Genomic DNA, 25,679 nt, shown 5'->3' with positions numbered 1-25,679 from the left:
ACGGTAGAAGGTAATAATCGCAAAGCTAATTGATGATATTTTAAAGTTAGACAGCAAACGAGGTCCTAAATCATCCTCGGAGTAAATGTTAAGGTGGCAACATCGGTAAAGTTTGTAAGTGATGTATGCGCATTGTAAATTACTCCGCCATTAAGACCTAAGAGTAAGTAGGTAGTAGAGCTGGAACAATAAGATGCAGCGCTTCGGAATTAGCGGGCGATATGCATTATCTTAGGAATATTCGGAATGTTTTGAAATATTCTCCAACCAGGTTCGAAACTAAAAGTTTGAATTGAAGCCGGATGTAAAATTTAATATAATGCAATATTTAATATATTATATAGAGAAATGTTGGAGCTCTCCGGAGAAATTAATTTCTCCGTAATCCAAGACGGGCAGTAATTAAGTAGGGTGGAGCGCAGTGGCGCTTCCTCTTGGAATCCCAACGATCTATCATTGCGTTTACACCAAACTCCTAAGATCCTCAGTAATTAGAACCAATCGCATTCTTCACTTCTTCATTTATGAAAGAATTTTAATTATTCGAAATGGGCATTCTGCCACCTAAGCAAGGCGACGCGAAGGATAAAAACGAGACGGTTTAATTACATAAGTTAATCCTTGTAAAAGTAGGATTTGGGAATATAATTCGGGACGACGGATTAAGTCCCGGATTGAATTTATGTAATATTCTGGCAAACGACATCAATAGTTATCTGTATGCTGTAAGACACGTTTGAAACGAGTCGTTAAACTCGCAGTTAGAGCCTCGTTAACGTTTTAATTGTTTTGTTGAGTTATCTAAAGTCTGCGCAGATGCTGCACTTTCAGATACTAAGTAAATTTATTTCCAGACCTAGTTAAAGAGGCGCTTTTCTTGCCAGTATTAAAATTAAAGCAATACATATTATATATTGCCGCTCGAAAGTTTCCGTTAATATTTTCAGATATTCTCAAGTTTCACCATAATATGCAAATTTCTCAAATGCTAGTACATCTCGAAACTTTCCAAGATACGTTTTTACATGAAATATGTGCCCTCGTCTGCGTATATATTCTAATTTAAAATATAGAATACAAATTTATACGAAGCGCACCGAACGGAGTTCAATTCCCTGTGGAGACGTTCAATTTGATAAATGTGAAATAAATATTAACCAGAATTTACCTCTCTTACCGACTAACTTTATTCATCCACTTTAATACTTTAATATTCGATAAAAGAATTATTTACTCGTTGATTATTAATTTCTGTTTGCCTTGCTACCAGATTTAATCTTGCATAATTGATTCCCGATTAGCAAATTAAACGCGGAAAAAACCACGTCGAAGGAAAACGCAATTCTATTTACACAGCGAGGAATACTCAAAAGAAAAATTTATATTTAGTCGTTTGAAGTATGTTTTCTTCAATTAAACATTAAAACAACTCCGACTGTTGCCTCGATTTGAAAAAATAAATTCATTTCCGCTGTCGAACATTTTTCAGGATTTCAAAGATGCGTCGTCCCCGACATGTTTGCAGTATCGCGTTTTCGAGTGCATAAATCGTCATCCATCTCGTATAAATATACAAAATACATGTGCATACATATGTAAACGTGGCACTATAGTCAATGGTGATAAAAATAGAGCACATGTCGTTGTGAAAAACTAAAAAATACCGCTTCATTATCAAAGTGTCGAACCGTATTGAACATGTATGATTCATGTTTCCAAACGACAACTTCAATGTAAAAATATGCACTTCTCTTGTCATAAACAGGACATATATTGCACTATACATTATTAATATGCCATGAAAAATGAATCAAAGAGATCCATGCACATGCATTTCTTTGCAGACACTTCTGTTTGTCTTTCGGGGCACTTTTTTAAATGCAACCTGAGACGGAATACAGAGAACTAATTAAAAAAGTAATCTTAAAAATAATAAATAAGGCCTCCGACTGCCATTGTCTTGTGCAAACAATTATTCTCTACTCTTTGATTCCGCTTATTAAAAGCTGTTATTTCTTTCTATTTCATTCCGCTAAATATTTCGCGACAACGCGCGACACTTTTTCCATTTTCTACAGAAGGTGGACATTTCAGAACTGTCAATTAGATCCTCTTGGACGATTTTTTTTCGCTGAAAAGCTGCAACAAATGACGTTCTATCAGCTCTGATTTTCCACAACGAAAAAACAACAAAAAGCAGCTCGGGCTTGCACAGTACAGGCGTTTTTTTTCTAGGAAACTGTGACGTGAAATTTTCCACACAATAAGCCCGAAGTGAAAAAATACGAAAACAATGGAAAAGTTGAATACGATTTTCAATATAAATTTTAAAAAGTAAATTGAATCGAATTGAATAGAAACGTTGAAACTCGCAATTTTTGTGAATATCAAAATAAGCATTATTCGAAAAAATATTACTTCCAGCATCCGTTCACGACAGAAATAAAGCTCAATACAATTGTGCTTTGATGATGGTAAAACTCTGCACAAAACAAAAGCTCGCTTTAAAAATGTATTATTTTTTATTGACACATCGACGTGTTTAAAATACGAGTAACGTTTTTCGTTGCGAAATGTTTTTTCCAGAGCGTCAGAAGTTCGTTGGTTATAAATTCTTCTCTAGAATCTGTCCGACATCAAAGCATAAGAGTTGGAGGTCCTGGGGCGCCGCATCGTTTGTGACGCTAGCGCCGCGACGCGAGGCAGGTCAGTAACAAAGCGACGTCGTGCCGCGTGCCGATGTCTTTATGCTTTACGAGACTTGCACCTTTTCTCATCGGATCGATTTTACGTCGCGTAAAGAAAGAAAGGAAACGCACCGAAATGTTTCTTGAATGTTTTCATTTTACCTCGACGATGAAGAAACGTGAGAACGAGGAAAATCGGCATTCTGCTCTTCTGATTCTCTAACCCCGTCAGCATTCTGCGGTCGACAACACAATTAACAGCTTCCCCAACCCCAACCAACCGAAACCTTCTACAACCTCCACCACGCTAATTAAAACATCTACAAACGAGATTTTTAGGGTCGGCGACATTGCCACCATAGCCGCGAATCTGAGAATTAAAGCAGACATTTAACCACAATGTGGATTTTATTTTATTGCCTTCAACTTTGCCAACATCTTTTATTCCGAAATCGTGCACGCAAATTTTAACTCTCATGACAACGACTTTTTAAACGTGCCGAGATAAATTCGTTGAAATGCTCATATTTACACTTACGGGCGCCTCCACCATTTATTTACAATTTGAAGTAAAATCATTTTAGCGCTTAAACCGCCTTTTTTAAAAGTGTGTTGGTAATTCAAGTATTAATTAACAATGACAAAATATCAGAGCTGCCAACACATGAAAAATGCAAGGGCACGTCTTTGATATTCTCCGAAACTGGAGAAGCTCCGAGTAACCGCCGCCTTCGAAAATTAGAAAGTTACCTTTATTGTGTTCGCTAAATCTTTCATAGGAATATTTTATTGCCCCCGTTATACCCAATAAAAGTTTCGGAGTCGGTCTATCAGTCAACAAAAAAATACATTGTTGGTAGTTTTTACATTTTATAATGTTTCCTGCTGCAATATACAGCCCGAACGGGGCTCATAAAGTCGGATATGGTCTGCAATTCTGATCACCGCCCGTGTAATGGAAACATCCAATAGGCACCGTATAAAAACTTTTCATATAACATAATAAAACTGTGCACTACAACGTTTGTTTATAAATGTGTTCATATTGTAGACTTATACTGCGACATTATGTATACTGGAAACGCATTTAAAACGCCCGCCTTTACTTAATTTCATTCCGCCCGTATTTGAAACAGGTACTTTAGTGCACCATAAAAGTCTCAATAACTAAATTTCAGACGCCCGTATTTATGCGACATTATATTCCGTTCATCAAAGTAAATGTATTTATTATGTTTACATATAAATTTGATCCGCAGCGAAGCAAAGAAGGCACAAAGCTCTTGTCTTTTTTTAAAACTACCAGACCCTGATTTTTTATCGTTCTGTCAAAATAAGATGGCCTATTATAGTTTAAACTTTACGAGTTAATTTGTAGCAATTCGAGCCAAAATATAACACAAAGAAAACAAATGTAATTGGAAATTCCAATTACTTTTGTTTACATTGTGGCACTTTCTTGATAGACAAGTCATAATAGAAAATTTTTGCCATGAAAATAATTGCGACTTACAAATTTAAATTTGTTTTGTGTGAATTTTCGCCGTGGGCAACGATAAATCAAAAAATTGATTGTATCATGATCAAATTTGGAAAGTTGTATGTTTAGGTAACCGCATATTTGTCGTTAAAATTTATTTAATGCGTCGTTTAAGATATATTCCACTTTAATTTCTTGTTTGCAGTCCTGAATTGCCCATAAACGTTGCTTAGTACATTTATAGTAAATTTGTAAATTTTATCTTCAACCGCACACGTTATTTTATTGCTCATATTAGGGACTTAAAAGCGTCAACTGTATATATGCTATATTTCAGCTTTATAATTTGTATTATAATGTGTATAATGTAAATTGTTAATAATCTGGAAACTCTCGAAATTTATTACGTTATTAAATTAAACATATAATGGATATTTCAGCCGCTTCTTCGCGTATAAATTTACAAAATTGAACATGGTGTTGGTCTGCGCAATATACCAGAGTTTCCCTTAATTTATTTATTAATGAGCTCAGGTGAAAGTATCAATGATTTTCTTCATCATAAACCAAACCATTTATATCTTTTATCATTTGGAAGTGCAACTTCTCGACGTGTCTGCGGCTTATAATTTGTAGTCTTCGGAATTAATTAAATGTACGTTTCGAAACGGTGCAACTTTTACGGTCTCCTCGCTATAAAACAGCCATGAATCCGTTTGAATGATTAAAAACTACGTCACTTTTCGGCAACAATTCAATAAATTTGTTCGATTTCAATCAGTCGTAATAGTCCAATAAAACCGGCAATTATAATAAATAATCATATTACAAACCAGAAGCCGTCAAAACGACAAACCACACAACACTACCGTATTAAAATGACATTTTGAACTAAAATAGCGGCGGAAATCAAACAGCGGTCAACACTTTGCGATAGTATTTCATAATTAACGCACAATGATTGCATTATATCGATTGATCGAGCGATTGTGGGTCCGATGATCGCATTACAGTGAGTGCCGGACGGGACCATAATCTCTCCCGGTAAAACAACGATGATTGATGCTGCTACTAAACGAACGAGCTCTATTTGCTACTACTCACACAAGCACTTAGCATCGCAAGGATTATCGTCAAAAAATTGTCGGGGAAAAGGCGGTTTTCAATGCAGTTTTTGGGTGAGGAAAACTCCCGCTTTGATTTTCTAAGTAATTTTTAGAGTCAATTTTAAAATTCTTACATGCCCCAATGGCAAATTTACCATTTCTTAGATCCAATAAGAAAACGAAAATTCAGAATGTCTAAAAATCTCTTAAATATTTTTTCCAGCCTTAAGAATTTTTCTGATTCAGATTCTCCCAGATACTTTAAATTTTTCGAACATTTTAAGATTCTTCGCATTGTTCCTCATGTTTCGATTCTCAAAATCTTTCGAATCCATGAATTTCTTAGATTTTTGAATCCCTTATACATTTTTCAGCTCAGATACGTCCGACTTTTCCAGTTACCTGGATTTTTTTTAGTTTTTTTGTCTTTTCGAAGAGATCCGTAAGAGCCCCACGCTAAATGACTATTGACCCATTGTTTGTAATTCTCGTACACGGATAAGTTCTCAGACTGAAAATTCTCAAATACTGTCAACCTTCACCGTTTAATTTACATTTGTATGCTGAAATCCTGATATATATTTTGTTTAATTTGACGTATTTCTTGCATTTTCAGTTTTTAAATTCTCGAATTTCTAGAAAATCCATAAAAATGCGAAACTACCCTATTTTTCTTATTGTTTACAATTTGAATTTACTGTTGTTCAGTGTTTTTCCTCCGTTCTTTATTTTTAGTAGCAAACCCCAAATCCATTACAAAGTAAGAAATTTCTGCTCCAGACTTTGTATCAGTTGGAAGTGGAGAAATGCGAGAAAAATAGCCAAACGCTGAGCAACTGCACTTTTGCCCGTCGAATTTATTTTCTTATTATTTGTGTTTAAGTTATTGTTTTCGGATAATTTATCGTAGAAATCGGTAATTCCGTACTTTTTGAAGGGTGACTCCTCCAAGTTCGACGAAGAAACTCCACTCCGAAGTGATTTTAGAAAATTTATGGCACCTTTGTTTTGATGAAGTTTGAACTTTTCTGGATACAGTGTCTCCATTTTGATGGGAGTGGATTTATCTTTTTTTAAGTGGGAGATTGTTCCCCTGTCATGTTTTTTAACTAGATCGAGTTTGAAATTATTTTGATTTTTTATCGCTACTGTCGTATAAAAACTCGGGACCCGTGGACCGGAAGGTCGATATGAACCTTAAATTAGATCCATGTAGTCGTAACGACTCGAAATCGGAATCGCAATGTTATCGGGCAAATCCCAGCGCGCGAACGGTTATTGCAGATTAACATCCTGTGCATTGTATTAATGCTGGAAATTATAAACCGTACACATGATAGATAGAGAAAATTTGATTTTAAAACTGTCCTATCTATATTGGATGTTGCTTAATATACGATGCAATCTAGCGTTGTTATTACATGGTGAGCACGGGCCCTACCTGTACTCCAGCACACACACATACATATGCATGGAAACATTGATTGCCAATTTACAGCTCTAATATATTAGTCCCTGATTGAGTTTTGCTGTAAAATAGGAATAATGCTGACGTACAGGCAGTGCACATTATTACGGAGCTTAAACTTTGATTAATTCGCCGGCCGAATTACGACGACGACGCCGCCGACGCCATATCGCCACCACTGCATCCACTTCGTCTTCATTTTACACGTCTACGCAAGACCATTTTGCATTGTAGCGATTTATTTTTTCCTCTTCTTCATTCTCGCGTTTTTCCTAATTCCAGACACGCTCTCAGTTTCAGCTGGAAGCGCGCTATTGATGTTTCTCTGCTTCTAGTTCTTCTACTCGAGATGAGATTTAAACGTGGCATTTCTTTACCTAATTTAAACATTCACTACTAAAACGGATTTTTGCCCATATAAAAATGTCTCTAAACTTTCCTTATATTGTTGACTCGACGCAAACTTTTATAGTTAAACTTGGAGACTTGGCTTTAATAAAAAAAAGTAACGAAATTCATCCTTGTTCCCTGAATAAAAAGAAAATTGTATTCTTTGCCGTTTAATTTTGAGACGGACGCCCAGATAGTCAAGTAGATTTAGAATTTTTGAAATTTGCCGATTAGGTTGCTCTCCCCGTTGAAAGCCCACAAGCGCCTCCGTTGTCCCGGGCGGGTCGCCGGTGGTTTCTAGGCTCGCACTTGAAGCAGGCGGTGGCGGCGGCGGCGGTGGTGTGGCGGAGAGTTATATGGCGGCACATTAATTATAACTTGCGTAAATGTAATATTACATTCCGGCAGTGCCATCCAAATGTTAAATTACATTGGAAGTTGCCTCAGTGGCTCACGTTATCAAGAGTCGTGCCCCAGCGGTAACAGCTCGAATTATATTATAATGAAAATTAACTTTTAATTGACAGTGCAGATAATTTCAGATTCGCAATCCGGGAATAATGCTGGGGCATTTGTAAAGTGTTGCAAATAACCGCATGATAGTTTTCATTGGCGTTAACAAAAACAGGATTAAAAACAGATCAATTATTATTATAGCGGCCCGTCAAACAATGGGGACCGCACGGATGATTCGCGTATTTGCACTTTCCGTGATTTTGCTCTTTTGTTGGGGTGATATCGGTGAAGAGGCAGGTATCTGCGATTAGTGGACAACGTCCACTGCTTTATTATTTAGTGCAGGTTGGAGATTGGATTAATATTTATTTAGTTATATTGCGATGTAATGTTACTCGTGTCACAAGATGTGTACTGCAAATGGAAGCTAATTATTTAACGAGGGGAGGATGGGATCAACAGTTTTCTCACCAAGTACCTATACCCCTGTTTTTCTTATTTCTCATTCTCTTTATTAAATAACTCCTTGTGCATCTGTTTGAACTTTTTTTTTCTTTTTCTACTGGCTAAACATTTTTGATTGAATGGTTAATTTTGAAAAGTCATTTCCCTGATCGTTGATCAAATGAGTTTTAATTAAATAAAGTATTTTCAACGTGATGCAACACGTATCGAAAGGTGCGGCCGTAGAAAAGAGTGATTAATACATTTTATTACAGTCAATAAAATGATGACTTTTAAACGTAATGATCTCGAATGCAAATTAATAAATTGCGCCGCCACATTTCCCGGTAAATGATCTATTTTCTATTTTTGTTTGACACTCGCGAGGTAATAAAACAATTTTGTGTGTGCGTGATTGTTGTAAAAGTTTGCGGGATGAATTAATCCAAATTACGGCGAAAAACAGTATTTGTCATATTTAATGATTTAATAGCAAATAAAATTATGTTCATTCAGTTTTGTTTATCATTTTAATATACATATGTACAATTGCAGTGCAATGCAAATAGCAAAATTGTATTTATTTTTCTCACTGGAAAATCGGAATCGAATAATTACGACAGCGTTTTCACATTTGAATGAATCTCATTACTATGATTATTTTCAAGTGTTCGTGGTACTTGATCTTGGCGCCGCCCCTCGCCATTCGAAAAAGCCCACAAAGTTCATTGATGTAAGAAATTTGAAATTAATTCAAAGCGAGAGTAAAGTAGATAGGGCTTCCTTCCAATAAGAAAATAAAATATAAAATCGAATAATAAAAACGAACCCCTCCTCCCATTCCTTGATAAAATAAAATTTAAAAGAGAAACGACAAAAGAACATTTCCATCCATTTTGGTTATATAAATGTAAAGTCTCGCAAGAAATTCAAATGTGTAAATTAGATTATTTCAGTTCTTTTATCGGAAAGCTGTAACAATATAAAAAGTACAAAAGCTTCTCTGGAAAGAGTTGTAGAGACTGGCTGCAGGGCGTTGGCCGGGGTCGAGAAGAAATATTTACCTTAGAACTTAGCATCGTCGTCTCTACCTAACTTACAAATTCAATAACAATACTTTAGAGACACGAGGCGAAGGAAAAAATCTCACAGTTCCACACGTTATTACCAGAATATTTACAACCCACAAAAGTCAGGTGCACTTTGGTCATTAAACCTACAGACTTCACTCACGTCCACTCTATGCACCGACTCGCTTATTAAATTCATTTCATTAACTTACAATACAACAATGGCTACTTTAAATGTTTATTGTAGAATTTACTGCCTCCATTGTGGGGTCGTTATTATCCGTTAAACGCACGTATTTTACACTATGTTAAATTATCTCTTTGACACCACATATTCCATACTACTTGCTAATTTACCTCTGCTATAAAAAACAACGTCTTCACCACAGATTGAAATGTAAGCGAGCCAATTTCGACTTTCACGCAGGTGTTTTGGCAATGTGTGCGTCAACATCAGGTATTTTTATTTTGACTGTTCGCGTGTCTTCAATTAATGGTTTTTCTTATTGCTTGCAAATTAGGAGCCGAATTCTGTCAGCAGAAGGACCAGCTGCAGTGTGAACAGCGCTTTTACGTCCTTTTTTAGGCCAGTCAAAACATTTTTTACTGCTTTCATCAATTCAAATAGCACAATGTATCGAATTTGAATCAGATCATTCTTATTATATATTTTTTAATCGACATTTTATTCTTCCATTCTGTGTCGCATGGACTGGAAACAAAGATTTATTGTTTGACAATTTTGTTGTTAAGAAATGTTGCAGGAATACGCAAAATCGAGCTGTCGCATATTTGCATGACAATTATTTGTTTAGAAAGTTGAAATATTACCATACCGTGAGTATTTACATATCATTACTAGAGCAATGGGCGTAAGAAAGAAGTCGTAGACGAAAAATACGGATTATAATTTTTTTGTCTGGATTTCTTATAATTGAATAAAAAAAGTTCGTGACCACGAATTTCAAGCTTGTCCTTTGAAGTTATCAATCCCAATAATCTCTTCAGTTTTCCATTAATTTCGTTAGTCGAGCATATTCGTATCATCCAAGTGTGAATCAATTCTAACCGTAGGGATCAGAGATTCCGGTGGCCCGTGCGTGAAACAGGCTCCACTCATGCGTTCTCATGTTATCCACAACACGATTTTATCTATTTACTTGTTCATGTTAATGTTCACACTAGTTTAGGTAATTTGGTTCGTTTATCGCCACCGGCGGTTTATTTTTGATGTGATTTGTTGTGTGCCAGGTCCTTTCGTGATACTAGTTGTTGCCTGTTGTCGCCTGCCTTTTTTTTAATTGCAAAACACATTTTTATGCGTTCCTGCCCGCCTAAGTAATTTGCTCTTGCCTACAAATTAACCTTATACAAAGTCGTTACTTTGTTTTACGTTAACTGTATTTTTAAGCTGATTTGCATCCAGTTTTCATGTTCATTAGCGAACGACTCTTTTCCTTTCATTCGAGGTTGAAAAACGTCCGGAAAGGGTTGGCGTGGCGGCGGTGGAGGGAGTCACTTTCATCAAAGTACACCGGGGACAGCCGAAGATCGAAATTAATCAAAAAGTGTGGATGCTGCGAAGATTTTGCACTAGGACTAGTGGTGCATAAAATTCTAGTTGTTCCAATGCGGATTTTCAAATGAACAAAATGCGTTCCTTCATTGAACGCGCATTTATAATTCAAGCTTGATAACCGGCCGCCATTATCGCAAATCCGCAATACATCAATGATATTTTTTTGTATTCGCGAGTGTACAAGAGATCATAAATTCACAACTTACATTTCTGCGTACGACAGTAAAGCCCCGTTTAATAATGAAGTCAGCGGGTTTACATTCATACAAGTTTTATAACTACGTAGATAGATGTATATATTATACATGGTCGATGTAAACAAGCTGGTACTGTGAGCGGGTCACCGCAGTGAAGAGCCCTCGGCATGAACGCACTTGAAAGTCATAAGCAAAATACCCCTCAAGAAGCAACCACGAGGGCACAGCCATTGCCAACACAACGAAGATGCATAAAACATTCGCCGCAATATTACGAAACGTTGCAAAATATAGAACGTGATTGACCAAGGCGTAATTAGATTAATCATAAATCCATAAATATAAATCACTGCTGTAATTACTGTCCATATTAAGCAACGTCTTTCAACTAGGACGTCCAAAACGAGCCGGACAGTGAATATCGTAATTTGGTTCTCCGACTGCCGGAAAGGTTTCCAAAAAAATGTGAAACGCTAGATCGTAATTAACACTTTCAACCGTCAATTTACGTAAAATCCGAGTAGTCAGCGTATCAATTTGAAGCTATAAAATAAAATTTTGAAAATGTGCTCAACCTCCAGAGTCAACAACACTGCAACGTCTGACGATTAAAAACAGCAATTACTGTATCTCAAGCCTTTAATAATACTTCGTGTAACCGTTTCTCTGAAATCAAAACATAAAAATAGTCAGACTTATAACGAGGTAGAATGATGAAAAGGTATATTTTCAGCATTCATTTGACAGAAGCCGCAATCTGCACTGGTTTCAAGTAAATAATAAACCTTATTATAAATGTTTTATGGGACTATCAAGAGAACCTCGTATTGTATTATACATATCGAATCTCATCTTGTCAAATGCATAGAAACTAGCGCATTCATAAGTTGACATCGCGTATTTATAGTGCGTTTTATGAACGATGTATGTGATTTATTTATTCCAATGAGATTGATTTTCTTTCAAGAATGTTGCTCCACCAGTCTAACATGTACACTTTACGACCTTAATACGAATGCATTTTTGCACTTGCTTGCAATGCAATTGTTTTCTACCAAAGTGCCCTTAATACGAAATATAACCAATCCCGGACCACCTACGTCGCAGCGTTTCGTTCAATTAATTTTACATGAAACTAAAATTAAGCATTGTACTAAAAAAATCAAATGGATTCAAACGGGTCATTTGCTCGACTCATATATTCTCATACTGTTTAATACCATGTCGTCTAATGGACTTTACCTTTTTATACGTGTTGGTAGCTATGACGATTATGAGGATCAAACAGCCAAAACTGCCAAAAGCAAGTGACGAATTTGTGGAAATTATTTTTAGTGTTAACGACACCACAAAGTATGTATTATTTGACGGTCATATTCTCTGGCTTTTTACGATTATGTTCCATGTGTTAATCATCAGAGCTTTTGTGGTCTTCGTAAAACACTTAAATTGGACCAAGACTTATTTGGTTCCGATGCTTTTATGGCAAATACTTAAAGCTTTGGGAAATTATAAGCAGTAAAACTAAAATAATTTTAATTTTCTCGACTGGAATGTTGAAAGACCACGAAAAGATTGGATCTAAAAATAGTAAATGAACTTCAGTGTAAAAAATGAGAGAATTAAATGAGAATCCGAATAGAGAAGTTGGTTTTTGAAAAACCAAAAAGAAAATACCGGAAGAAAAGGGGTACAAAAAATCAGTTAATTAAAATCAAAATTTTTAACATCTCAAATCTGTAAATTTATTCGTAAAAAATTACCATATAAGAACCTGAAAAGCTGGAAAACCAATTCTTAAAGTCATCCATTTACAGCTTAAGAACTAGAGATTTGAAATTTTGAGATTTCAAAACACTGAAAATTCAAACTAGCTATTTCTGAAAGTTTTCGATTTTGTTAACAATTTTTAAAAATATGGAGTTTTAGAGATTGATTTATTACAATTCCAGGTCTTATTAATTGCTTTTATGTTGAAAAATCATAACGAAAATTCTTTGAAGGCATCTTAAGGCAATAGCATTTTTATGGTGGAAATTTTTGGTCGGAAAACTTAAAAATCGTCCTTTCTGAGAATCCCCCGCGGTTTTTCCCTAAAGTCTCTGTAATGGTTCGGCACTCTTTTAAGTGTAAGCAGCCATTCCAGCACCATAAGACGAAAATTACGCTCTAATTCCAAACACTCATTAAAGTCTTTAAGCAAACATCGTGGAACGTTGGGTGGAATCCAACGCGTATTTTTAATAACGAAAATTTCCCAATCCTTGCCGTGATTTTCCGGTGTCCATCTTACTCTCAGTAAGATCCTTGTAAATGAAACGTGATTAAATAATAGTTCGTGCGTTGCTTGTTTCATTCCTGAACGGTTTAAGGGTAGCTCTTTAAAGCAGATGTGATGGTACGACAGGCAGCTTCTTCGCGTTCAGGAAACGCTCTTTACAAGCTCGACTTGACGACCGTAGCCACGCCGTTGCTAGAGTTTTACTTTCAATACTCGTCGCTTTTCCCGGATTACGAAGCTTAAATCGGCGGAAGTGCTATTTGCGTCTTCAGATGTTATTACAACCTCACTCGTCGTGCTCTTGCTGTATACAAGAAGAGTGTATCTGGGTTACGTCCCCTTTCAATGATATCCTTCTTTATTGCGGGGAAAAAGGACTGACGACTTCTACTTCGACGGATTTTGGACTCACTTACCTACTTTCTGTGAGGAGGAAAAGCTTTACGTCGGGTGCAAGAATAATGAACTTGGGGAGGGTAATTAAACAATGTGAGGAGGGAGAACTGCAACGCGCCCTGATGTCTATTTCCTTGCAGTTTGAATGTGAAATGTCTGCATATGAAAGAGTAAATTGGATCGTGTCCTCGTAGAGTAATACCGGTTAAAATTTGAGGAGTCCATGAAGAAAACATACGTAATCGAAAAAAGTGGATTGTTATCAGAACGTTGAAACGAAACCTGTGTGGGGGTCGCGCCAAGCATTATCGAGTGAATAATGTAGAACGTCTTCGATGTCATTGTGTAGTAAAACAAAGCGGAGGGTTGTGAGAGTGCGAGCAAACATAATTTTATACTTTCATCGAAAATAAAACAATAACATTAAATAAACAATAACGAGCTCGCAAGCAGCCGTCGTCTGCGAACGACGAGCTTTCATAGAAAACGTTTTTAGTTTATTTGATATTAGCAAAATTGGAGCAATAAAAAGTTCCGAAAATACCAAGCGGGCGGCGAGTGAAGCTATTAGATGCAATATAAAATGAAAAGATTATAAACTTGTATCTTTAATAGCCAAACTTTATGTGCGGATGTTGAACGATGAATATCGCCTTTCTTATAAAATAAAAATATAGGAAGATAAAACGTTCAAGTCTTTAGCTTTAATATCTTATATTTATTATCCTCCATCCAACGAAATAATTTAATATTCCTCGCAATAAATTTTGGATTAGGGTTTACGGTGCAATAAAAATGATAATTTATAACAAAATATACAAAATTCCATTTCGAAGCATTTCTTTTTTCCAAAATAAATACAATCATTTATTATTTTAATGCACCGTCTTATCTCGTCATTTATCAAATGTATATAATATATTTTCATACCCCCTGCCCAGAACCACACCCTTCGTTATTAATGCGATACCGATCTTTAATAAAAATTATGAAACGTTTCATCCATATTTAATTTGAAACTAATTAGAGAGATGATGCCAATACCATTTACCTTTGTATGGGCATTACCATAATATTTCGTTATCACGAGATCACGATAACGTAATCAACTTTGCAAGAATAAAACCCAACACATTTACTTACCCAAAACGCGATTCCAAGAATCCACAAATTAAAAATTTATATCAACCCTACAGGTCATTGTTACAAGATTGATTTACTTTCCACAAGCTTGCTCAAATAAAAGGATTCGCCCTTTTTTCCGTCAGAACTAGAACGCAATCAATACTTCATAAGAAATTTAATTAAATTGCAGTTTATATTTTATTTTTATGGCAGTGCGGCAATTACATCTAATGAGAAAAAAATCCGGATCGATTGCTGGTATTCTTTAAGATCGCCAACAAGTGTCTCCGGGTCCGGAATTCAAGCGAACAAATCCGGGGGGATGAAAAGTTCGACCCGGAGCGCAAGGTTACGAGGGCGAAAAACCAACAGTGACGGCGCGAATTTCCCGTTCAGGTTAACAGGACCGGATTGAGACCTCCCTGTGGATAAATCGCCTGAAATATGAGCGCGTCAGAGACTTAATTGGGACATGCAGAAAATCTGCGTAAGCTTACACGTTGGCAGGGCTACCAACACACTTCTGAATTTCATCGCCGCTTAGTATGATAATTTCTTCTTACCGAAATGGGATTTTCAATAAGGGCACTCGACTGGACTTACCTAAAAGAAAAACAGACATTAGAAACTTATCAAATATTGTGAAAAGGCCGAGTCTTAATTAGCGCCTGTACATTTTTGTCCCCGTTCGACCGTCTCGCAATAATTGCGTCCAAATTAACAAATTTGTGTACTTCTGAATAATTGAATCACAAATTTATATTTCGAATATGTAATTTTATCGCATGACCAGTCATGACTAAGTTAATTAATTTTCCAGAAACAGCAATTTGTCAGATGAATTAATAATAAATAAGTCATTTTACAAATGTGCAGTGAACGAACGAAGTCGTGGTTTTTTATTTCAAGTCGTCCATAATTACGGAGAAAAACCGAACTGAAATCCGGAAAATATAAAAGTAATTATTCAAACCCGAGCGAGCGGAGTAGAATGCAATAAATTAATATCAACGCATTTCAATTTAGTTTAATTCGTTCGAAATGAAGAAAAAGTATTTACGTGGATAGGTCGACATATTATATTATATTCGGGATGGGGTAAAAGCCGAGCTTCGGGCTTTTGATTTAATTTAATCTGCGGAGAAATATTAGTTTTCTCAGAAAGGTTTTCTCCGTTTGAAGTAATAGCTCGGTAGGTAGATAGAAGCGTGCAATATTTACGGCTCGAACTAAACCATTAGACTTAATATATTTATATTGTTATTTATAGTGGTTTCTTGGAAATTACGGGGAGGAACTGGAGAGAATATGGCGTTTGCGTGCTTTAACCGGACGTTCAAACAACCGCTGAAAACCTTTGGTAATCGGCCAAAGGTAATATATTTAAATGCACACGTACAATGCAAAGTAAGGGTGGCTTCAGACTTTCACGTAATCCTTTTCCATAACAAGAAGAAAATTGTGGTAAGCGTGAAGCCGTCTTAAGAAAATTAGTGGATGATTTCCAGAGAAAAACGACGCCGTCCGTCGCGGCGACCGATGTTCCAGCCAATATATCACGATATACTTAAGCTTTAAAGTCTTCTTTTACATAATTTATAAATAAACATTCATAATGCATATTGTATTCTAGACGGAGAATAATGCCATGCAAATTATAACGGCGGAGAATGAAAATTTAAATTTTAATGTTTTTCCATCTCTTACTTTGTAATAAAGCATAAAATAAGGGAGAGACTCAATGCTATTATGATAATTTGTAAAATAAAATGAGTTTTTTTCTCTCTTCAAATAAATTTCAATTTAGTGGACATGCGATAAAATAAGACTTAATTGATATTCACCGAATGAAAGAAACAAAACACATCGCTATTTCCACCCCTACTTTTGGTTTTTTCCACCCCTTTCATATCGGCTATACCACCGAATTTAAATTCACAATAAATACAACGCAAGAGTTATTTCGTTAACGAGATTTTTAAATTTACGCATGGGCCTGGTTTGATTAATGAGAGACGGAATAATGAAACTCTTCGATCAGGATTTGTGATAACACTTGCACGTCATGAATTGTACGCCAAACAAAAATACAGCTGATAGATCGCGGACCCTAATACCATAATACGTTATTAGGACCAACACCCGTACGTCTGTACTTGATGAAAAACTTAATTTACTAAGTAAACAGTGTTGGCAACACTGACGAATATTTTATAGTCCAAAAATTTCACCGCCATCGAAAGGGATCCATTACAAAATTAGAATAGAAAAAGAATGAAATTTTGTTCCGTAAACAAATTGTCCTAAAGACGTAGAAAACGTTAGCGAGGACAGTCATCGGCGGTAATGAATTTCCTCGTTAAAATTAATCTTTTTTAATAAGTGTTCAAACAGCGTAAATTATTATGTGTGATACGTGAATCCGCGAGTTTCAGAACTGTTTACTGCAGCAAAGTAAGGAGTGGGAAATGCAGAATTTCTAATAAAGTAAATTGATTACGTTTTTGTTCTTTTATCCGCATTACAAAGAAGTTCGCTAAAATTATTTTTAATTAACTTAATTAGAGTTGATTTATAGTCTACGATAAAAATATTAAATTAAATTAAAGACAGCCATAAAAAATGTGCCGGAGCCGTTCATCATTTAAATTGGATTATGGGCGTTAATTATAAAAATTGAAGTTTTTGTTTTCGATTCGCTCGGATATCGATATCGTCTGTGTATCACTTGGTCTGGCTGAAATAAAAAGTGTAATTAATTTTTGAGATGGATATGAAAATATTGGGGTGATGCGATTTTTCCGATTGAAAAATAAATCTAAAAAAATACATTCGCGATTTGTGATATCGGTTTTCACGTAAGGGAGTTTGGAGTGGTCGGATGGAGAGTGGGCGGCAAACCGAGAGAGGGTCGGGGGTGGCAAGCTCGATCGAGAGGGGCGCGGATTGCGCGACACATTAGCCAGCCGCCCCCGGATCAGTTGTCTCCCTGCGTAGCATGCAAATCAAACCTGTCATCTCTGGAGCCGGTTTTACGCCAAAAATTTCAAAGCAAAGCCAACGTAGAAAAATAATTAGGTGGTAAGAGTGTGTTGGGGGCAGAAAGAGGTTAGCGAACGCCGATAGTGGATGTATACTGCGCTCCCGTTGTTCTCGAGGATGGGGTTGAAGGGTTATAATGGAGGTCGGCCCGCACCCCCTGCTTAATCAATATCCCTGCCGTTGGCGCGTCCCCCAAGCACAGTGCTTTGGTGCTCTGCCCCTGGTACTTGTATAGACCCCGCCGCCACCCTGATTGCTAATTTAATAATATGCACACCGCCAACTCTTGTTTAATATGCGGAATCTGATTTGTCTAAGTTGTGTTTTCGTACGGAGAACTTGCGAGGTGCGAAGCGCTTCTTGGCCATATCTAATCAGGACCTCCGCGTTGTTCTCTAGGGGAACGTGCTGCGGAGAATCTCTAAATCTGTCTTTGCTAAATGGAGAAACTACTGGTCAAAAATTTTCGTGTTGATATTCAAATCGAACCAAAAAGTCAACAAAAAAGCAAAAGTTAATGAAGAAGGGGTATGATGTAGAAAAGGGAACATCAGGGAATAAAGAAGAGAGAAAAGGTGTATTTCTTGGCGCTCAAAAGGACTTTAAAATGCAAACATCGTGGAGAATTAATAAATTAGACGCACGGTCAATACGGGCCAGTAATTAAACATGTCTCTTGGAAGACAATACAATTACCTATTGGTTATCGCTCATTACTTATGCAGAAGTGAAAAAAACAACTACTTTTCATTTAAATTAATCCAAGCATACTCAGACAACGTGCACATTTTAACGACCATTTCGAAACGAATCAAACATGCAAATAATAGATCTTTGGTAGAAATTCATGTTTTATTTATGAAAGCAATATTTACTTAACTTGATTATTTTCACAAAAGACGAGGTAAATAAAAAAAATATAACGACACGAAAACACGAACGACGTTCGAAAGATTTCTCCTCCATCTCCACTCCAATAATAAATTAGAACGAAAGGGTGGTTCACGCGGTACAATAATCACTAATTATTAGTTAAATTGCGTGATGTTTGTAATTATTCCCCAAGCCAAAAATCGCAAGGCTTCGTCCGATTACATTTGTCGGACCGTCGTCATGTGGCCATTTCATTTAAACCATTCGTTAAAAGATACATTGCATTATACGAATGACACGATAATGAGTAGAGTGGCACTTTTTTTGATGGTCGTCGAACCAAAATAATAGACCACCAGTTTATTAGTCGACCGCCTCAGTATAAAATAGCAACTTTTCGACATTCATGATGCGCAATGTTTATTTACCTGCCCCCAAATATTCGATAATTATAATCATTACATTCATCATTCCGGAATCGGCTTACTCGGTTGTCGGCAATATCTAGGGGTTTACCCGAATATGAAAAACGGTTAGTTGTTAATATTAACGTCAAACACTTGTCCACGGTCGCCATCGATATAGAATAATCCGGGGCGATGGTTTTCGTCCTTTTGTATGAGCGTTTACCGAGGCGATCAGGACAAAGCGGCAGCCGCTGTCGACAACTGCTCCCGGCTTTCACGGTGTATTTTAGTGCTTAACTCTGTGTACTCTATGTATTTGTACCTACTCTTCTCTCCACCGACATCACCCGCCGATGTAACCCAAGATTTTCTTTCGATTTATTAAAATCGGCCCAAATTGCCAGCATCTGACTCATTTACAACTGGCAGGATTAGGATTAAGAGTCGACAGAAGAAATTTAGAAGGAACCCAAGCAACATTGACCTGTATAATAAACGCATTTTATACGCAAAAATGGTTTAAATTTGGTAGTGGTATAAAAAATTCCGGTTTATGATAAATTCCTTTTAGAAGTTCCATATAAAAAAAATTTAAAAGACGTATATGTAATATGCATTTTGTTTTATCAACGTTTATTATATTTCAGTTATTAGCAGATAATCAACGTTGTTTACAATATCAATAAAACGTTGATAAAAAATAGTTTTTAAATACCCAGTATATTATAAACCATTAAACATATGCAATATGTCAACGAGTATTCTACGATTTTTTTTTATGTGGAAAACCTTTTTTTTTGCAACAATTTGTAACTGCAACAATTTTATACGTACGTGTAATAGATGTTGAATATAAATTGTTATTAAACGTAGAGCTTTTACGTTAAAAGCCTGTATTTTTAATTACTATTTTTAATATATTCGTTTATTAAACATTGAAAAGACAATTATGTAAACCCTTCTCAAATGTGTTTAGTAAATAAACAAAACTTCTTATTTGATACATGTAGCTATGAGTCAGGTAACTTAAGTTTAAATTTAAAACACATTTTTTTATTTTAAGCAGCCGGTATTGTAATCTTAAGAAAATAATTTATTTGTATTATTAATATTATTATGCACAAAGATCGTCATAATTATGTGGACCTGGCCTATCATAAACTTTCCCTCCAAGCTATCGTCTGATAGCTTGGAGGGAAAGTTTATGCATTATTTTGCTTAAAATGATAGGCGGTTTTTTTGTTTCGCTATTATGGTATTTCAAAATAAATTTAAAATCGTATCGCAGCATACCAAATTTTTTTTGTCAGTGTCAGTATAATTAATGCTCGTAATTTTATTATTTATTAAAATAGTCTTGCAACAATGCAAGATTTTTACAACCTTCCTTACCCCATGCTTTCCCGCCATTATGCATGATGGACTATTCCACATGTGCTGTATCGGCTAGTGGTGGTGCAGAATCATCGCATGTGTAACACGTGTTCGGCTATTATTAATTAAAATTGTTGCTAAAATAACGGAACAAAGAAATCAACCTCTGTGAAAGCGAAATAGGTACTCCGCAAAGGTAAGTTTCTCACTTGTTATTACTTTATCTTTTTTTAAATCAATTTTATATTAGGTAGAAGTGTGTTGCACGTGTTTGCTGCCATTGCATTAGTATAAATTCGCAAAACGAAGCAAAGCGAGAAACGGCCTTATTTCGAAACAGAGGTAAGTTTCCCAAATTTTGTTGATTGACCTTTTATCAAATGAATTTTAGAGCACTTCCTAAACAACTACTTGTAAGACGCAGTTATTTAAATATGGCAAATTTGAACAAAAATATTAGTAAAAGACACTTGAGAAGAAAGATTGCAGCAAATGCAAAATTGGCCATTGAAAGTCTGACGTTACAAAGCAATTGCAATTTAACAAATGATCATGCCAAAAAATGTTTTGCAACTACAACCAATATTAATTTAAATGATACACCCTCGGAAAGTGTTCAAAATTTAAATTTACTTGAAAAACATTTAGTAAAAACAAATCACTTTTATAATAAACAAACGTTAACTGAAACTAAGGAACGTAACACTGAAATAAAAGCTACTAATAATTTGTATGAAAAAACCTTTATGCAGGGTTTAAAAACTTGGGCAATTAACAATAATGTTACTCATAAGTGCCTTAATGAGTTAGTTGTTCTAATAGCAGAATGTTACCCTTTTTTGCCTCAAGACGCCAGAACAATCTTAGGGACTCCAAGCTCTACTAGTACAATCAAATTAAATAATGGTGAAATGTTATATCTTGGCTTAGTTAATGGACTTAAAGAAAAATTAAAGCGTGGTTACAAGAATGACAATAGTACTGATAATGATACTGATGATCACTTGGTTATCAATTTGGAAATTAATGTTGATGGTATTCCTGTGTATAACAGTAGTAACTTAGAATTTTGGCCAATTCTTGTCCGTAGTCAAAATTTAAAAGATCAAACGCCTTTTGTTGTGGCAGTATTTTGTGGGAATGGGAAACCTGACACTTTAGAAATATTTTTAGACGATTTTATTACAGAATGTGAACTGGTCTTGAAGAACGGTTTTAATGTTTTTAATAAGCACTATGTCGTCGCAATTAAATTTTTCAGTTGCGATGCTCCCGCTCGAGCTTTTTTAAAACAAATAAAGGGCCATACAAGTATTTTTGGATGCGAGAGATGTCGTATCAAAACCATTTACGCTGATAAAAAAAGATATTATCCCGTTGATGAAGAATTTGAGTTAAGAAAAGACAGTGATTTTGAAGTTGAAACAGAAAATGACACTCATATTAAAAAAAAATCACCACTCACGCGATTAAATATAGGACTTGTCTCAATGTTTGTTTTAGATCCTATGCATCTCATTTTTCTTGGTGTCATGAAAAGGTTATTATTGAGTTGGACTGAAGGAAAACGAAATGTAAAATTTTCAAAATCTACTATTAAAAATATCGACAGTTGTATAAAGAGAAACAGAAAATTCATACCAAATGATTTTAAAAGAAAAATGAGATGTTTGAATTTTTTGAAGAGATGGAAAGCAACAGAGTTTAGATTTTTTTTGTTATACTTTGGGCCTGTACTTTTACGCTTTTCCGTTGCTAATAACGTATACAGGCATTTTTTGTTACTTCATGTGGCTATTTTTATTTTAAGTAGTAAAAAATTGAAAACTAAGTATGTGGCTGAGGCAAAATTATTTCTCATAAAGTTTGTCAAATTGTGTCCTAATATTTATGGAAAATATTTTAATTCATACAATGTTCATTCCTTAATTCACGTTTGTGATGATGTGCAGTTATATGGAGATTTGAATATTTATAGTTGTTTTGCATTTGAAAATTGTCTGGGACACTTGAAACGTTTAATTAGGGGTAAAAATCGTCCTTTACAGCAACTGAACAACAGGTTACATGAAATAAATAATTCAGTAGCAAGTAATAGTTGTAATGACAATATAGTATGTTTAAAACCTGTTCATATTTTTGACAAATCAACAAATTACTTTCAATGCTCAAAGCTACAAGTTGATGATAAATTTTTAATTTCTACATCTATTCCTGATAATATCGTGGCTGTGGAAAACAAATTATATGTTATTAAATCTATAATCTGTGTTGACAGTGTTTATAAATGTATTGGAAAAAAATTTAGATATCAAGAAAATTTTTTTGTTTTTCCATTAGATTCTTCAAAATTAGGTATATATTATGCTTGGAGTGAGGGGGACCAAATTTTTTTTAATGTTTCTAATATTACAACTAAATATCTAGCATTCCCTTATAAAAACGGTTTTTACTGTTCCCCTATTCTTCATATTTAATTTTGGTTTACGTTCATTGTGTTTTCAAAATTTATAAAAATATAAAAATTTTGCTCAGTAACGTTAACTTCCATGCCTTCCAGAAGGAAGATGTATGCTGTGATTGAATTTCAAGGCAAAGAATGCTCAGTGGTGCCTTTCGAGTGGTTGACCGAAGAACAAAAGCAATGTTGGTGGCCAACTAATACAGGAAAGAAAGTTATTGAAGATTTTATACGAAATAAAAAAACACCCATGTCTCATTGGAAAAAATATGAAATTAAAAATGTTTGCTTCATGACCGGTAGGTACTGCTTTGTATAATAATTGATAACATTTGTTTTTATAGCCGACTATGCAGAAGCGGATAATTTTTTAAACACAATCATCGAGCAAAGTACCAGCTCGGATTGTACTTCCAATGAACCCTTGGTGCGGAAACTAACAGAACTAACAAAACAGACTAACAAAAGAAAGACACAAATTGACAATGAGGGGTGTAAGTCCAAAAGACAAATGTTAGTTTGATGAAAGTGTAATGTACAAACACTTATTGTACTTTTTTAGGACACAAGAATCTGAGGAAGAATTTTCTTCCGAAGAGGAAAGCTCGGTAACATCCAAACCAGACGAAAATTCTTGTATTTCCTTTGATACTACCGTGACTTACGTGTCAACACCACGCACACCAATCTCGTCTTTTCACACACCCACTCTAGAATCTCTAGAAACAAATTTTCAGGAAATACTTTTACGACGTTTAGAAAAAATTATTGCTGTTCAAGATCAACACTCTATAGTTCTGGACAATATATTACGTACCCTACAAATGCAAAACAATCATCTCATTGAAAGACCACCTGATTTTCCTAAATTGCCTGTTGCTAACAAATCAGAATACCGAGCAGTGGAGGAATTTTTAAGAAATGAAGACAAATTTGCTTACATGGTAATTCGTTTTGCTTCTCTCTGTTTGAAATGTGTTATGCCTTATCTATTTATTTTTCATAGATTAATAAATTAATGCTTTTAATATATTTTTGTCAAATTAATTAACGAAGTTTGTTTTTAGAAAAAACGTCTGTCTACCATTGGGGGGTCGAATGTGAGGAACACTACTATGAATATGTTAAAGTTTCTCTTGACCAACCAAGTTGGGATGAAATTTAATTGGTCTGGAAAGGATAAAAGACCGTTCAAAAACACAAAAATGTGTACTGTAATAATGGGTAAGTTAATAAGAAACTTCCACAAGTATTTAATAAAAATCACTTTAGAGGCAATTAAGCTAGCATATCTGGATAGCCCTGATGCAAATGAGAAAATTATTAAATCATCTATCCAAGATTGGCTAAAACTATCGAAGGCCAGGTATACGTATACGTTACAGAAAAAAGAAAAATAAAGTTTTATATTAAAGTCAAAATTTCACCAAAAATAGCAAAATATGTGATCGCTAATTGGCGGACTTTTATATAAAAATTTACTCTTGTTAATTTTCATGTCATATGTTATTGTTTCATATAAAATGTTTTTATTTTGTTAGAATGTTTTAGAGAATTACGTTGTATTTGCATTTAAGAACAATAATTTTGTTTTGTTTTTTATATTATGTTTTGATATTATATAGCAGAAAATAAACTACTATTTACTTGTTTAAAATTCGTGCAACAAAAGCATTTTATTTACCTAAAATTAACATCCCTATTAAATGTATATAAAACATCAAAATGAAACGAAATATTAACATCAGATTTATACCAAGAATTAACGTATATAATCTTCTTATTGAAAATGAAGATGAGCTATGTTTTCTAATCGAATAGTGATGTAGTTAAATCAACGTCTAAAATATACGAAAAATAATGGTATGTAGGGCGGACATTTTCCGGTATATTTATACACACAAATATACCGTATTGATACGTATGGTTAATTGTGTTTTTAAACGTTTTTTATACAAGTTCATGTTGCTTGGGAAGATATTACTAAGGCTTTCGAACCAAGCTGCAGAACTGCCAACCGCGCCAGACGAAAAGGCAGACGCTCGCTATTAAATTACACGTGAAATTAGATTGCGTTTATAAACATTTTTGAAGCTCACCTTTGACTGCTCTTTATGAGAATTGACAATCTGTATCGATTTCAGTTACAGTCTACACTAGAATACCAGAATTTTGACCCTATAAAACGATTCTCCCTGGAATTTTCATACCCATTTATAGACACATAAAATTTGAATTGGATCAAAAAATTAAAAGTTTGCCTCGGAGAAAAGCGGTAAGTGGTAGTCTTCGTCCATAACTGATGCTTCTGAAGAATTTTAATGTTGTTAGAATCATCTTTTTTTGGCTCCTGGTGGCAAAATAGATACCATATAATCATGAAATATCTGCGCTCAAAGCGGCTCTACACTGACACGCAATTGTTGACAGTACTAAATCGTCCAAATTGACAGACAACAGTGCTACCAATATTACTGAAAATTGCAAAGCCTCCTAAACAATGACGTATTTTGCAACTCGAAAAGGACAATAGCACGAATGACCCATCCGCGGTGGTTTTAATTCAAGAAACATAATTTCATAGCAACATTATACTAATTGTATAGAGATCTGTACACGGATGCTTCTGATTGCATGCTATGGGGGTCCCATTAAAATATCTATGGTAAAGTCTAATTGATATAAAATTCAACAGTATAAAGATTATAGACGTAGTTCGTAGCAATTATTGGGCCGCAACGTTGTTATTAAAGAACATCATTCATTCTGGTTTATTTTATTATATTCGTTTCCAGACATCGAATACGTTATTTTAGCGTTGCAGATGCAACCGCTTGTCTGAA

At 35.0% G+C, this 25,679-nt stretch overlaps 3 protein-coding genes across 5 annotated transcripts in view; 2 read left to right on the top strand and 1 right to left on the bottom strand.

Annotated features, from left to right (window-relative positions):
- Positions 1 to 25,679, bottom strand: part of LOC148179401 (protein bric-a-brac 1-like) — a 128,117-nt gene that overhangs the window by 34,937 nt on the left and 67,501 nt on the right. The gene's annotated exons all lie outside the window — the stretch shown is intronic.
- Positions 20,410 to 22,922, top strand: LOC148179403 (uncharacterized). The gene is made up of 3 exons (XM_088030731.1): positions 20,410 to 20,571; positions 20,626 to 20,717; positions 20,767 to 22,922. The coding sequence occupies exon 3, from the start codon at positions 20,810 to 20,812 to the stop codon at positions 22,850 to 22,852; it is 2,043 nt and encodes a 680-aa protein (XP_087886857.1). The 5' UTR covers positions 20,410 to 20,571; positions 20,626 to 20,717; positions 20,767 to 20,809; the 3' UTR covers positions 22,853 to 22,922.
- On the top strand, positions 23,166 to 24,493 carry LOC148179402 (uncharacterized). Its single transcript, XM_088030732.1, has 4 exons — positions 23,166 to 23,349; positions 23,399 to 23,780; positions 23,904 to 24,060; positions 24,109 to 24,493. Coding segments are annotated over exons 1-4 (669 nt in total). The 5' UTR covers positions 23,166 to 23,347; the 3' UTR covers positions 24,237 to 24,493.

The sequence above is a fragment of the Gnatocerus cornutus genome, chromosome 2 (assembly GCF_029298725.1).
Source record: "Gnatocerus cornutus isolate USDA-ARS CGAHR chromosome 2, icGnaCorn1.1, whole genome shotgun sequence".
NCBI lineage: Eukaryota > Metazoa > Arthropoda > Insecta > Coleoptera > Tenebrionidae > Gnatocerus > Gnatocerus cornutus.
This window is presented reverse-complemented; position numbering and strand designations above follow the sequence as displayed.